Source organism: Myotis daubentonii, chromosome 16, assembly GCF_963259705.1.
Source record: "Myotis daubentonii chromosome 16, mMyoDau2.1, whole genome shotgun sequence".
NCBI lineage: Eukaryota > Metazoa > Chordata > Mammalia > Chiroptera > Vespertilionidae > Myotis > Myotis daubentonii.
The window spans coordinates 45,436,946-45,452,129 of record NC_081855.1 but is presented as its reverse complement, the minus strand read 5'-3'; the positions used below and the strand labels follow the sequence as shown (position 1 = coordinate 45,452,129).

At 44.3% G+C, this 15,184-nt stretch overlaps 1 protein-coding gene and 1 long non-coding RNA gene across 6 annotated transcripts in view; one reads left to right on the top strand and one right to left on the bottom strand.

The window, feature by feature from the left end:
* Positions 1-6,957, top strand: part of LOC132218826 (uncharacterized) — a 30,361-nt gene extending 23,404 nt beyond the window's left edge. Inside the window, exon 2 of the long non-coding RNA XR_009449285.1 lies at positions 6,703-6,957. This is a non-coding gene — a long non-coding RNA (uncharacterized LOC132218826). The remainder of the gene's footprint in view (positions 1-6,702) is intronic.
* The window catches only part of SPAG9 (sperm associated antigen 9), a 105,242-nt gene continuing 92,420 nt past the window's right edge, over positions 2,363-15,184 (bottom strand). For 3 of the 5 annotated variants that reach the window (XM_059670607.1, XM_059670611.1, XM_059670609.1), the window contains 6 exons: positions 14,152-14,323; positions 12,477-12,590; positions 11,000-11,038; positions 9,907-10,083; positions 7,137-7,286; positions 2,363-5,396 (listed from right to left, as the gene is read on the bottom strand). In XM_059670607.1, coding sequence (XP_059526590.1) covers positions 5,281-5,396; positions 7,137-7,286; positions 9,907-10,083; positions 11,000-11,038; positions 12,477-12,590; positions 14,152-14,323 — 768 coding nt within the window. In that variant the 3' untranslated portion in view covers positions 2,363-5,280. The remainder of the gene's footprint in view (positions 5,397-7,136; positions 7,287-9,906; positions 10,084-10,999; positions 11,039-12,476; positions 12,591-14,151; positions 14,324-15,184) is intronic. The other 2 variants (XM_059670608.1, XM_059670610.1) reach the window with 1 other exon arrangement.

The following is a 15,184-nucleotide window of genomic DNA, read 5'->3' as shown; positions in this document are numbered from 1 at the left end:
CGCATGTGGAACATGGCAGGCATCAGCAGCAGGCAGCAGAGTGTGAAATATGGCAGGCATTGGCCATGGCAGGATGGTGTAGCAGGTGAGTTGGGGTGCCAAACCAAGGCGGGGTGCCGGTCGCTGTCATCGGGGCAAGCCTCTGGGGGTTACTGAACCTTGTTTGCTCCTGCATGCCACGGTCCCACCCAGCACTTGCACCTGCTGCCGGCGCCAGCCCGACTCACACCCGCTGCCAGAGCCCAGTGTCAGCCCCAATCGCTCAGAACTGTCAGCAGGTGCAAGTGGTGGCTGCCAGCCCCAATCACCCCTGAGGGCTTCACCACCACCCCCTGCTCCTGAGGGGTGATCAGGGCAGCAGTCGCCACTTGCACCTGCTGATGGCGCCAGCCCTGCTCACACCCACTGATGAGCAGGGATGGCACTGTCAGAGCATGGGAGTGGCGGCGATGGGAGTGGGGCTGCCGGCAGACAGGGGAACCAGGGGCTGAGGTGTGAGGGACTGGGCGGGGACCCGCCCCTGTGCCCACAGCAGCCTCACAGCCCACAGTTCCTTTCAAGGTGCACAAATTTGTGCACTGGGCCCCTAGTGTAATTATATATGTGTTTTCTGATGGTCTTGGGCAACCCCTGTGAAAGGGTCGTTTGACCCCCAAAGGGGTCGCGACCCACAGGTTGAGAATTGCTGATTTAGATCATCTGGACAAGCCACCTACCTTTAACTCATGAGAAACTAAGGTCTGAATATGTTAAACAGGATCCCTCAACCTTAGCCACACAGCACACTTCCCTATGACACTCACAGATGCCTGGGTTCAGTCTCCACAAGAGGATCCGACCCAGTAAGTAGGTCTGGGTGGAGTTTGATGCCTTTCTGAGTGACTCTGGGGTGCTGTGTTAGTGACTTGTCTAGAGTCACTGCAGGAGCAGAGCCTGGACAGGCGTACAGCCTGCTTTCCCTCTATTCCACTGTGTCTGTACAGGAACTGACTTTAAAACTGAACTGCAGTCATTACCAAATATTTAAGCTTTCTGAAAAGTTCTCTAACTGCAAAGCCTTTTCCAACTAGTTGGCCACTGCAGGAAGTTAAGGTCCGTGCCTTCTGTGATGGTCAGGGCTCTCAAACCTACTCGGGACAGGAGGCCTGGGGGGGGGGGGGGGGGGGGGACCAGGAAGAGCTCGGGGGCTTGGGCAGTATCTGTGTGAAAGACAACTGCGCCCCCGGGTGGGACTGCAGGCAGCCGTTCCAGTGGTGAGGACAGCACTCTGTCCTATTACCAGCAGAACGAGGATGAGCATTTCCTGTCCTGTGATGTTCCTCTAGCTTCTCACTGGACACTGGCTGAATCAGGAGGATGACTGAATGAGGCTGGAAAGAATTCACCTGTCTCCACAACAATGACTCGGCAGGCCCCAGAGGATGAAGGGGCAGGTAGGTAAGGTCAGGAATGAGCCAGGCTATTAATTATATTCCAGGACTGTGGTTCTCAACCTTCCTTATGCCGCGACCTTTTAATAGTTCCTCATGTTGTGCTGACCCCCAACCATAAAATTATTTTCGTTGCTACTTCATAACTGTAATTTTGCTACTGTTATGAATCGTCATGTAAATATCTGATATGCAGGATGTATTTTCACTGTTACAAATTGAACATAATTAAAGCATAGTGATTAATCACAAAAACAATATGTAATTATATGTGTTTTCCGACGGTCTTAGGCGACCCCTGTGAAAGGGTCGTTCGACCCCCAAAGGGGTCGCGACCCACAGGTTGAGAACCACCGTTCTAGAGCATCCAACCTCACTGGATAGATGGCTGTGCATTTGTCTAGCGAACTGTCCTCTTCACATGCCCATCAGGGCTTCCTTTACCATCACGTCAGAAACTCCCACTTCTTGTACACAAAATACACTGGATTACTCTCAATGCCACCGCACGGCACAGGGAGTCACATTGTGCTGCCACGTGATTCGTCTTATAATCATCCTTCCTGCAGGAGTCTCTCCCAGGCTAATGGGCCCCGAATAAGCACACCGCTCACTCCCGTCTGCACTGCACCTGCTTCTTACTACTGAGTGATCCGGCAAATGGCATGCCATAGTGTCACGTGTGGGGTGTTACTCAGCACACCCACATTTCTAGAAAGCCCTAGTGTCTAGTACTCACGTCTCATGTGAACACGTGAGCCAGCAGGCGTGTCCTTCGTGTATTCCCCATGGCTCACTTCCAGCTAGTGCCGAATGGCGGCAGTCCCCCAGAAACGACATGTTGGATCGGGGAAGATTATCAAACTTTCAAATAAAAACCAAGTTCAGACTCCTAGGAAAGGCAAAAACAAACAAAATACACGGACCTCATACATGTTTCATATACATATTTATATATATTTCATGTACAAAGTTACATTCCGAACCCCAGGGATTCCATAATAGAAATAAATACTGAAATAACTACATTGCTAAATGAGCGTCTTGCTCATAGAAATGAAGCCTCAGCCTCCGAGACGGAAAGTAGGACGATCTAGAACCCATTTTTCAGATTACAGAGGCAAGTAATATGCTGGATAAAATGTCTAGGACAAAAACCGAAGTCAGAACATAAAATGGTTAAAATATATATTCAAATATTGAGAAATGTATGACATTAATAACAACTTAATTTTTTAGAGAGAAAGAAAAAGACATTTTGTGTTATAAAACAGCATAACCCTGTTAGAAAAGCATTTATGATTTCCACATTTAATTCTCTCTGCTCTTCCCATGTGACAAACATGATCAATGAGGAAGAGCCCTAAGTCTGGCTGAGTCCTTTGGTAACGGTCATAATACTCACAAGGAAATAAATATTCAATTCCAAGCATTTGCAAGACACGCGTTCTTCAGTACAGTTAACACTGTATGACAACTGTTTTGCTTTGTTGTGTTTCTAAGGCAGCCACCGTAGAGGGTCTGTTCTCAATGCGGGAAGACCTTCACAAGAAAGGAACACCACAGCAACCGAGAGAAGGCATTTTGACCTCTTCTGTGCAAACGCACTAACTGGGAAAGTTATGTGCTGCATATGTTGTGCTCAAAACCTTGTACACTCTCAATAATCTGCAGTTATTAAGATATTCATTCCTATTTTAAAATTTTAGATCCACAGGAATTCGAGAAAAATGCTCTCAAAACTGAGTTCCTAGAGAATACCCTCCCTTTGCTCCCTTTGCTCAGGGAGTTCAGCCGGCCTTTACAGTCACCTAAGTGCCAGGCTGATGGGTACCCCACGGCCATTCTTGCAGAGCAGCAAGGGGTGATGACCGCAGTGTCACGTGGCTCAGCCTCACATAGAACCGAAGCGTAATAAAATGAGGAAATTCTCGGAATCCCTTATTTCTTCCCACAGGGTAATTTTTCTTTCTTTTTTTTTACACAGAGACCAACCCCAGGTACTTCTTTTCTGCCCTTGACGTGCAAGCTACAGGCAGTTCACACCAACTGCTTTGCTGCCTGCAAGCAGCTTACTTGTTAGCATTTTCTCCCTGTTACCACCTTGACCAAAGTGAACGCTACAAGAATATAAACCTGTTATGGGAGGTCCTGGAAAGGTGGCCTGAAGAAAAGCACGCAGCTTAAGCAAGAACATGATCCTTTTAAGAAGAGGTTTTTCTTCTAGTCGTCTACAGCAGCCGCACTTGTACTGTCACACGATGTGCTCATAGACACACGTGGCCAAGGACCCACAGGCCCCTCCAGCGCCTTAGAGCTCGTGTATTTTATAATCTACCCTCATCATGTGTGTGAAGCAAAGACAAGGTGTACTTTTTACAACTACCTTTTCACGACAGTTCAGAAAAACAATTCCTGGCAGACTACTGAGACGGGCCTGTGTCTGCTTTCTTCTCTTTGATAGTCCTGGTAAGGGGTCGTTATCCAACAGGTTTATATTTTAAAAATAGCACTTACATTCATATTTAGCTTTGCTTAAAGTAATGAGTAAAAAATGATAAATCACACATTTTCGAGAAGCTTGAGAGGGAAAAAACCGCAGCATAATGGTTCTTAAAAAACGTATTAAACGGGGTAGAGTAGACTCTACTTTTTAAATGGGCGTTGAGGGTGAAAAGATGTGTCAACATCCACTCCATGGTGTCTTGGTTTGTGGTCTTGCCCTTCATGGTTTTCCTCTTTGACAATGGCATTTTAATCTTGCAAGGGCATAAAAGCTCTGATGTGCCATTTACATACAAAATATCAAGTGCAAGCAGTTCTGTAGTTTCCTACAGAACAAGAGAAACGACCGTTTCTAATCAAGTCTCTCTCTCTCTCTCTCTCTCTCTCTCTCTCTCTCGGTCCGTTAGGCCACGTTCCATCAACAACACAGCTTTACTCCTATTAACTGCTTAGGGCGGCCCAAGAACAATTAGTAAACAGTTAATTTTTTTACATGGAAAAAAAAACTCAACCAACCACCACCATCCTCTGATACAAAGAATCCAAAACAATTTCCTTTTTAAAAAATCCTCTCACTGCTGATGCCTATCTTCTAAGCCTTCTAAGTACAAACTTTCAGACATATTAGTATGAAAATGAGTGAAACTAGCCTCAAAAAAAATTTAGCATATTCAGAGAAGCAGGCCTCATAAACTTTAGAGCTCTAATAAGTCAGAAATAGGAAACATTTATTTAAATAGTGTAGTCTTAATTTCTTTAATATAAAACCCCCCCATCTGATGAAAACAAAGTTTTTATATACCATATAAACAAGATTTTTCAGACTTGAAAGTGAAAGTTAAGTAATTTACAGTTAGCTTTTAGCCCTCTTGGGACATTAGATAAATCTTGATGATCCACCCGGTATTAATTTGTGTCAGTTTATAATACATTGGGGGAAACTTTATGACTGTCCTTAATGGTACAGTTTCACTTATCAAGTGTTTCCATTGATTCCATTATTAGTGACAGCTAAAAAGTGACTCCATCAAATGAAGTGAGTGATATTCGCTGCGGCAGAATAAACCACATCTGGATTGCTTTCTAGAATTCACCAGTTTGTAGAAAGTAAACATTCTTCGATTTGTTTATAACACACTGAAATTGCCTATAACACTGGTGCAGTAAAACAGCTAGTTCCTGTATTATGACAGTGGGACAGATTTTATCATGTAAAGTTAACGGGGGGAAATGCTCACACAGTATGTGGTGCATCTTTTTTCACAAAGAGAGCATTAAATAAAGAGGAAGGGAAAGAACCATGCAGAAGAGACGGCATGCCCGTCTCCACCTGTGTCCCATGGGCTCACTCACTGCCATACATCACTTGCCACACTATCAAGTGACTCCTTTCCGCTCTGGCAACAGAAGGTTCAAGTGGAAGATCCTCTCCCAGCAGCTCTGATTCTCCACCTTCATCACCTGGTGGGTGGAGGATAAAGAGACCCAAGTTAGGCTGAGCATGGAAGGTGCAGGCCGCCGTACATCAGACATGATGCTCGTGGTCAGGGCAGCAACAGTGCGCACACAACCGGTCCGCCTCCCGCCACAGAGAACACAGAGAGAGCAGTGCCACGAACAGGAGTCTTGCCGGCCTGACTTCTGAAAAAGGCAATTCACTTCCCAGACCACATCGTAACCATGAGTTCTCTGTACCATGTTGGAGACTCATCCCAATAGGTCTGCATACGGCAGTTTACAGAAATGGGAGCTAAGGCGGCAAAGCTGTCTAATTCTGTGTTTATCCAAAATGGCCAGTCTACATTTGTCTATTTCAAACTAAGAACTGAGACTAGATCCTATATAATAAAAACCCAGCGACCATAACGGCGTAACGACCAGTCACTATGAAGTGCACTGACCACCTCTCGGTCCACCCCGCCCTCTCCCTGGCCCGCAGGCTCCGATCACAGGATGGCGAAGGGGGAACCATGGGGAACCAGGATGGGTGGTGGCGGGACAGGACTGGGGACTGGCAAGAGGGCGGAAGGTGGCCCTGATGGCAGGCTAGGCCTAGGGACCCTACCCACGCACGATTTTGTGTGCTGGGCCTCTAGTAGAATTATAAATGTGCAGTGTGGGGATAGGCCCCCCCCCCCCAAACTAAACCCAAACACCTTCCTGTCAGGCAAGGAAGTTGTCCGGTCAAAGGTAACCGACACCAGCACACGGACACTGACGTCACCTCCTTGAGGCACTAGAGACGTCAGATTCACCACCTAACATGCTGGGTGTTCCTTCCCAGGATTTTCAGGTTCAGGATGGGTACGGAACTGACAGTGCCTGGTGGGGATGAAGAAATGAGGCCGAGGGACAGACAGACGAGGGTGTTTCCAGGAGTGGCTCAGTGAGGCTGACAATGAGGTCCCGACCAGACACTGCTCTGGGCGCACAGCCAGCGGATATTCTGGCACAGCCCAGGGACAACTCGCCTCGTGGGCCAGGTTCTTCAGCAGAACCTACACTCACACAGGGACAAAGCTGTAACACTCCTCTCCTAGAAGTCTGCAATGTGTCTCACCTGCATGTCAGCCGGCAAAAGGAAACACTGACACTGTCAACGAGACACAGTGGGAAAGAAAGACCCCTAACAACGCACATTCCTCTCCGCAGGCCAAGCTCTCCTTTACCCACCCCTTGTGGCCTTTTCAAAGCAACGTCCAACTGTGGAGAGGAGCATTCTTCAAAAGGCTCAAGACACAAGCCAGCCCTAGCTGGTTTGGCTCAGTGGATAGAGTGTCAGCCTGCAGACTGAAGGATTCCGGTTTTGATTCTGGTCAAGGGCACATGCCTGGGTTGCGGGCTTGATCCCCAGTGCGGGGCGTGCAGGAGGCAGCCAATCAATGATTCTCTCTCCTCATTGATGTTTCTATCTCTCTTTCTCTCTCCCTTCCTCTCTGAAATAAAGATATATTATTAAAAAAAAGACACAATTCAATTTCTGAACTGAAATATAATCAGGTAGTTCAAAACAAATGCACTTTGGTATAAAAAGAAATCCAAAAAGGAAGGATGGATAGAAGGAAATATATGAAGTGCTTTTCCAAGTAAAGAATTCAAAGAAAAGCTCTTACAAATAATTTATCAGAGTGGTTTCTGGTTTACTATGAAAATCCAATCCCAGAACCCAGTGGAATCTGAGCGCCCAGAACCACGACTTACCCATTCGGAAGTCGATGTAGCCCTCTCCTCCACTGAGGACAAGCATAGACTTCAAGGGCGTCTGGCTGCCAGGCTCCTGTGCAGATGGCCCTGCTTTGTCACCTGTCAGATCTGTGCCACTACTGCCACTTTGTGGGCTGACAACCTGACCTATTTACACAGGAACAAGTGAATATTACTTATCATAGATTGGAGTGGGGAAACGTTTTTTTCTGAATATTTTCAGAAACTTGAACCAAAAAAGCAAGTATATCCTAATACAACCAAAGTACTGGGGATGCTAGAAGCCTCTGCATGATCAGAAAACATCTAGAGAGGTCCTAAGAGCCCAATTTGAAAATCTAAATGAAGCCATTTTGTACCAAACCAGACATAGGTCCAAAATTCAGCATAAAATCTGTGTATAGCCAGGCTAGTCTTAGCTGCCTGCTTCAGACTTTTACAATCTACATCTCTTGATCTGAGGGACAGTGGAAAGGCCTCTCTCCTGGGAGGGTACATGTGCTTTTGTGTAAAAGACTAAAGAAAGTCTTCACCTTAAGCCTTATGAGTTTGGGTATTCCTAATTAATATTTATATTTATTTCAAATCCACAGTTTTCCTTTCATATTTAAGAAAAGTATATCTTATATTTTAGATTATGCAAATAAAATGATTGCTAAATGTGTTCTAAGGTAGAATCCTGGAGCATGAAATGGTAGAGAGAAACCTGTAATCTCTAGGACCTCCCTCTTAGAAAGCTCTGACTGTGGGGTATGTTTTCTTCTTGGAGAACCTGCTGTCCTTTGGTCAAGCTGCACAGACCACGCCTCCAGGACACAGCAGGACACAATCCTATGGTGCAACACACTTTTAGAAAGTAATGTATGCTGACGGTGGACAGGGCAGTTTGCTTTATTCCCGCAGTGTCTCACTCATGCATTACTCAATGATGCTCTGGAAGAACCAGGCCTGCTAGAGAAAACTACTCCAGGCTGGTTAGTTCCGACACAGGAGCAAGAGCACAGAGGTATGATAATGGGGCCAACCTGAAGGTTTAATCGTTAGGGCCAACTGGTCAACAGTGTTGCCAATTCTACTTCCAGATTTATACCCCACAGCAAAGTCTTTCCCATATACAGGAGACGGTCTGCTGCGGTACTGTTTTTAATACTTGGGGGGCGGGGAGGAAGGCAGAAAAGATCTAGAGGTCCATCAATAGGAGAATGGAGCACATTTATTCAGATATAAGAACCATAGTTAATTGAATAAACTAGATTTTTATGCATGAACTTAACAAATCTTGAAATGAGAAATATAAAAGAGACTCGAAGGGGACTCTAAGACAAATTTTTTCTTTCTTTGAGAAAGCAAGAAAACACTATGACCAGCAGTTCCATTTCTAGGAACTTATCCTAAGGAAATAACTACACAAATACAAGACGTTTAGAAAGCTCATTATTATGTTGCCAAGAACACTGAGTAACCAGAGCGCCATGGGCGAGCCCTGCACTATGTTCACTCATCACCTCATCTTTGGAACGCCTTGGGGGGAAAAGTGTGATGGTTAATTTCATCTGTCAACCCGGCTATTCTATGGTGCCAAGATATTTGGTCAAACTCCAGTCTAGATATTCCTGTGAAGGCATAGTTAACATTTAAGTCAGCGGACTCTGAGTCAGGCAGATTAGTCTCCATAAGGTTGGTGGGCCTCATCTCTTAAGTTGCTGATCTTAAGAGAAAAAGATAGTCCCCCAAGGAAGAGGGAACTCTGCCTCCAGCATGCTTTTGTCCTCAAGCTGTAATATTAACGCTTTTCTGGGTCTCCAGTATGCCAGCTGCCCTGCAGATTTCAAATATATCAGCCTTCATAATCGCACGGGCCAATTTCTTAAAATAAATAAATCAAAACATCTCCACTTCCCCACTCCCCCCCCCTCTCTCCCCCATCCTCCTCTTTCTCTCTCACACACCCCCTGTTGGCTGTTTCTCTGAAGAACCCTAATACGCTAAAACACTATGTCCAATGTGACACAGTGAGCTGGTGTGGTAAAGTCATATTTGAAATTTGTCTAACTCTCAAACTAGCCTCTTATGCGGACAAAACTCAAAACGTGGACCCGGCTTACAGGTGGCAGCAACATCATTTAGTATTCTCAACGGGCAGAGCGCTTCCCACTGGACATCACACTACCACCTTCTTATCGAGATGGTACTTTAGTTCCCAAAGCACTTCCATTAATTTTCACAATCAATGAGGCCGGCAGGGAGCAGATATTAAAATCATGTCCATGTAAGAAGACAAGGAAACAAGTCTCGGCGGTTAGGCAACTTGCTCAAAGTAACAGGCAAGTGGTGAGGCGGAGGGCCCAGACTCCCGAGCTCCTCGTCCACTGCTCTTGGCCGCTGCACTGATAAAGGTTCGAGCACATTCCCCGTCTTCCTGCACCAGGCCTGATGACAGGGGCTTCTTTCTAGCTCTCTCCTTTATCAGGCCAAGACCGTTTCTGGTATTCTGTGGTGATAAAATAATACAACTGCTTTAAAAAGCAAGCAGGATTGTTGCTTAAATAAAAATCAAGAAGTTTGTTTTGGGGGGTGGAGGAGATTCCATGACAACTTCATTCAAATAGCCCTACAGTGCTTTATTCTCACCGCCACAGTAGAACTTCTCATATACATCAGTGAAACGATCTGTCATTCTGGTACTTAGCATTTGAGCGGGTAGTGGAACTAAGGGACAAGAGAGAGACAAAGACATGCGTCTTCTCAACAGGATAATCCACCTCACCTGGGACGGCCACGAAGAATTTCACCGCGTCCCGATGCCCATGGAAGCACAGCTGAGCGTGTGCCATCGAACAATAGGGTATAAACGTCCCTGGAGTCACTTTATCGCTGTTTTCATCGCCATACACACGGATCACACTTCCGGGGCGATTTCCTGGTGCTCCTGAGGTTTTATTTGCTGCAACGGAAAAACCAAATACCAACTATTTTCCCCTAGAAAACTGTAATGATGCAAGAGGTTACTGGTTAATCCTTATGATAGATATTATCTAAAAGCTACAGCCAGCTGAGATAAAACAAAGGCAGCAATGCCAAATCAAGACAAAGCTGGAAGAGGAGAGATAGCATGCTAGTTATTTTTAAGTACCTCAGTAAATGGAGTAGGGGATTTTGCCAGTCTAGCAATAACTAAGCTCACTTTTTCAACACATCTAGTAATTTTTAAAAAATCATTTTAGTTAACAAAAGAAAACAGATTTGAATCTTAGGAATATCTGTTTTGTTTTGTTTTTAATCCTCATTTTAGAAAACTAACCAGTACATAGTTAAAAGTCAATGGGCATATTTTAAAATAAAAATTTTATTGTTTATCTTTTAGTTTTTCTCCCCTGTGGTAAGACTATCCCCCGTGAGGGGAGGGTGAAAGCTGTGCTAAAGGACGCAGCCACTGCCATACAGCCACTTTCACTGGCACCAGACCAGTGGTTTGCTGGATTGTTTTAGAATGACCAGACTCACAAAACATCCCCATTCCATGGGCCAGTAAGTGAACGAAAGAAACATAACTGGTAACAAGAGTAAACAATGTAGATTAATGACAGTTTTAAGAGATGTTTCGTGTTTTTATTGGAAAGGAAAAAAGTCTGAAAAGAAAGTTCAGCTGCAACAAAAGGTGATAAGCAGACTAAGCTGCTGAGCAGTAGTTCGGTGGCCATGTAACAGACGTCAAAAACAAAAACAAGAACACCTGCTGCGATGCAGTGACTGCAAGTGGGTGACACTGAGAACATTCAGGAGGCATCTAGAGACGTGAGACAGCCTCACGGTGGCTATCGGAAGCCAGGAGGAAGAGTGGGATCAGGATCTGCACTTACCCCTCAGCCCCAGTAAACGTCCCTGGTGGAGGATTACAGCTACAGCGAGAGGAGGAAAGGGGACATGGAGAGGTGCATGACAGGGGGGAGAAGAATTACTATGAGCCACCACTCTCAGAGTCGCCTATCTGGTGACTTGGCGCCCAAAGCGCCTAACCAAATCCAACTTGGTATAATACCGAGTAACACTCAAAAGTTCTTAACCACAGCCTCTCTCTACAATTTCTCTGCCCAAAAAATACATTTTGATTCACTGTGATTTTGTTTTTCTCCATCATAAAGCAATTGCAGTGATTCATAATTTCATAAGAACTTAATTAATGGGGAGCATTTCCTAAATGCTAATATTTCCCCTTTTTCATTAAAAAAAACCTGTTCAAAGTAACAGTGCCAAAGTGGAACCCTCTTTTATAAAGAGCTGAAATGAACTCTGGGATATCCTATGATCTCTTAGGATATAAGGGGTCTAAGCATGTATATTTATAAGTAAGTAACTAAGAACTTAGGTTCTTTAAGACTCCAAATATACCACCTTCTAGCCCTCCTTCCTTCCCCTGAAAAAAGATAGGACTATTCTGAGATATTTCCTTATTAACTTATCTTATGTACTTAGGACACTTGTTTCCAAACCATTCCCTGCCTGTGAATTTTGCAACAAAAACACTTATTTAATGAATGATCAATGTAATGGAACATAATGAGAGAAATACACAATGTGTATTTTGTTCACAAAAATAATAAAGGAACATAATATAAAAAACATACAATGTACATTTTGTTCACATTCTTTTTAAATACGGGATAGGTGACTTGTCTCCAGCATAAGGAAGGGCTGGCTGACCTCCTGAGAAACTTCTCCCGTGACTTTTTCTAAACCAAAGAGAATCTCATAAACTAACTGCCAGGGAGACATGAAAAACTAGAATGAGTACTAGTAGTGTTTCTGGATACTGGTATAAAAAGCACAAAGAAAAATGGACTTTGACCTTTATTTAAAAGAGGAAACAGGCGCTGGCTGGTGTGGTTCAGTGGTTGGAGCATCGGCTCACACACCAAAGGGTCGCGGGTTCAATTCCCAGTCAAGGGCATATACCTGGGTTGCAGGTTTGATGCCTATCCCCAGTCAGGGCTCATGCAGGAGGCAGCCAATCGATGTGTCTCTCTCACATCAATGTTTCTGTCTCTCCCGCTTCCTATCTCTCTCTCTCTAAAGGAAAAAAAAAGAGGAAACAGGACTGTTATTCCTGAATTGAGAAAAAGTACCTCTCAGAATGAACTGTTACTTGCTACAGTTCATAAGTTTCCATGGAAAGAATGAAGGGACAATAGTTAGATCTTTGCCACCAGATTGATTTTCTAAATTACCACCGACTTGCCAATACCAGAGCAATTCCTTCTGCCTCATGTCTGGGCATGACCATTCCCTGCAACTCTCCGATCTGCACTGTGACAGTTTGGTGAGTGAAAATGTACTTACTTTCTGTCAGTGGGATGGAGATAATGACACCGTTTCCTGTCCCCACCCACAAACGATTGCAGGACACCATCAGAGCTGTGATCCTCACAAAAGAGAAGCCCAGTTTTCCAGTACCTGCACAGAGAGGGGTGGGGGGTGGGGGGGGGGACATTTCATTAAGAAACTGGAGCAGACGATGTCTGAGATTCTAGGTCCCTCAGAGTAGTGGGTTAATAGAGGAGAAAACTCTCCTTTGGCTTTACCACCTAGCTCACAACTCATGCTAAATGGGAACAGAAAATTCTAAACGTGGCTGCCATCACAGTATCATTTAGAAGGAAGATACTGTGGCTCAGGAACTATGACACAGGACTTAATTAGGGAGCTGCAAAACCAAACCAGAACAAAAAACCCTCAATAAAAACAGTGTTTACTACATTGGGAAATTAAATGTCCTTCAAATTTATAAGCTGAAAGAGTTCTGGTGTGCCTTAAATTTCTTTGTGTAGATGAAAACAACTTTTGCGAACAAAACCTACACTCTTCTTATTCAATGGCAGTTTAGAAATTTTAGGAAACCACAGGCATATAATTTAGGGAGAATCGATGCACATTGTTATTTCAAGAAGAGTTTTTTCAACTGACTTTATTTTCTGACTTTATTTATATGCATTTAAAAAAACCAGCATTTAGATACTCATGTTCTACTTGTAAGAGCTGAAGAGTATGATCACAGCATCAGTGTTAGAACCTTACTCTCTTCAGAAACACAGAATCTTCATAGTCTAAACCTACTGTCAAAGTCCACCCCGAAATTAGTCTGTGTCTATGAGTACATATGCCTGATTCCAGGGAGGGTACTTAGCTATCATCAGGTTTTCTGAGGGCAAAGGCCCTAAAAAGGTTAGAAACCGCTGCTGCAGCTCAACCTCTCTTCATAAAGGAATCCTTAGTGAACGGCATCTCTAATGGTCACACAGCTCTGCATCAGGAGCTGAGGATACAGCAGGGGTGGTCCCTGCCCTTCATGGAGTTTAGGATCCGTGGGAGGGAGAGGCGGGAAGTAGGAATCACGTAACACCAGTGCAACCACAGCGATGAGCCCGTGAAGAAAAAGTGTAAGATGACCTAAATCCAAGTGGGAGACAAGAAAAGGTCTCTTCTGGATGTGACACGTAGCTCTGGTCTGGAGGCCAAGAAATAAGGGACCAAGAAGGACTTCTCAGACAGAGGATACAGTACATGTGAGGCCCTGACATGGAAAGGAACTTGCTGAGTTTGAGCCAGTGTGGGTAGAACAGAGTGAGTGAGGAGAGTGGCCCAGGCCACGTAAATCCCTCTGCTCCTGCCACCTCATCTAAAGGCAGCCAGTGGGCGTGGGGAGAATGCATCCTGGTGACTATGCAGAGCTCAGACTGGAGTGGACGGAGGAGCCCAGTGAGGAGGCTCAGGTTACCCAGGCAGGAAAGGATGGACACGGGACAGAGGTAGAGACATGGAAGTCAGTGCTTGAATATATTTTTGGGGCAGACTTGACAGTTCCCACAGGGTAGATGGAGTGTCTGCCTGACACCTTCAGTGATAAGAGCTCACTAATCCTCAGGCAACTTATTCACTGGTTCTATCCAGCATGTGAGAACATTTAAAAATAAAAACTTTATTTAATTGACAGAAATAAAACGCTTTGGAAGCTTACCTAACATTTTGCTTACATAAGGCTCAATGTCCACATCCTGTAGATGTTGGTAAGTGTGTGCATGATAGAGACGGAGGGTGGAATCCAAACGAATGGAGACCCACACGCCGTCACCTACCCACGCAAGCTGCCGCACCTGGCTCTCCTTCCTGGGGTGTGCATCAAATGATTTCTAGGAAAGATTGTTCAATCACAATGTTACTTTTAACATGCAGGAGTTTGTGTTTAAAAGCTGTGCTAATTTGCACAAAAATTTGGAAGAATATATGTTAAAAGAGGAGCCTAAACAGTGTTCACTAAATACGATCATAGCTTTTATCCCAGACTTCAAAATAAAAAGAAAAACAAAGAACTAAAGGATGCTGGATTTTAACACTGTACAGGTCATCGACTTACGGAAGTAATACTGGCACATCCATGTTATGTGTCAGTGTTCAACAATAAGACTGAATTTGATCTCAAGATTTTGTTGGGACTGCAGAGAAATTACATGAAGATTCTATTTATAACTAAACAAAAAGGAGCCTGCATTGCTGTGTGTGTGTGTGTGTGCATGTAAGAAACAGATCTGAAAAATAAACACCAAATGGTTAACTTTAGGACTTTTACATAAAGGAATGAGATTTAGGACAAAGGGAAAAGGAGACCTTCCACCTTAAAATTTTCCAGCTTTAGGCTGTCTTTAAAAAATTACATCTGGTTGCAAAACTTTTTTAAAGAAAGCAATACTAAGAGGATTGCTTACTGCAATCTTATATCTTAGTCTTTGACACACATACGGATTTGTGTAAACACACGTGGGGTGGCAAAGACTTGGGAATCCTCCTCCCCTCTACCTGTACATAAGTAAACGAATCCAGAACCATATATTCAAACACATATGCACTATGGGTACTCAGACACATTTCAACATTCGTGTTAATCTTCTTCCTTCAAAAAAAACTCAACACTTCCCATTCTGTCAAAAGTGGCAAGATGTCATCAATGTATCATTAAAACACAGATTCAGAAAATACTTTCTAAAGAAGCTGAA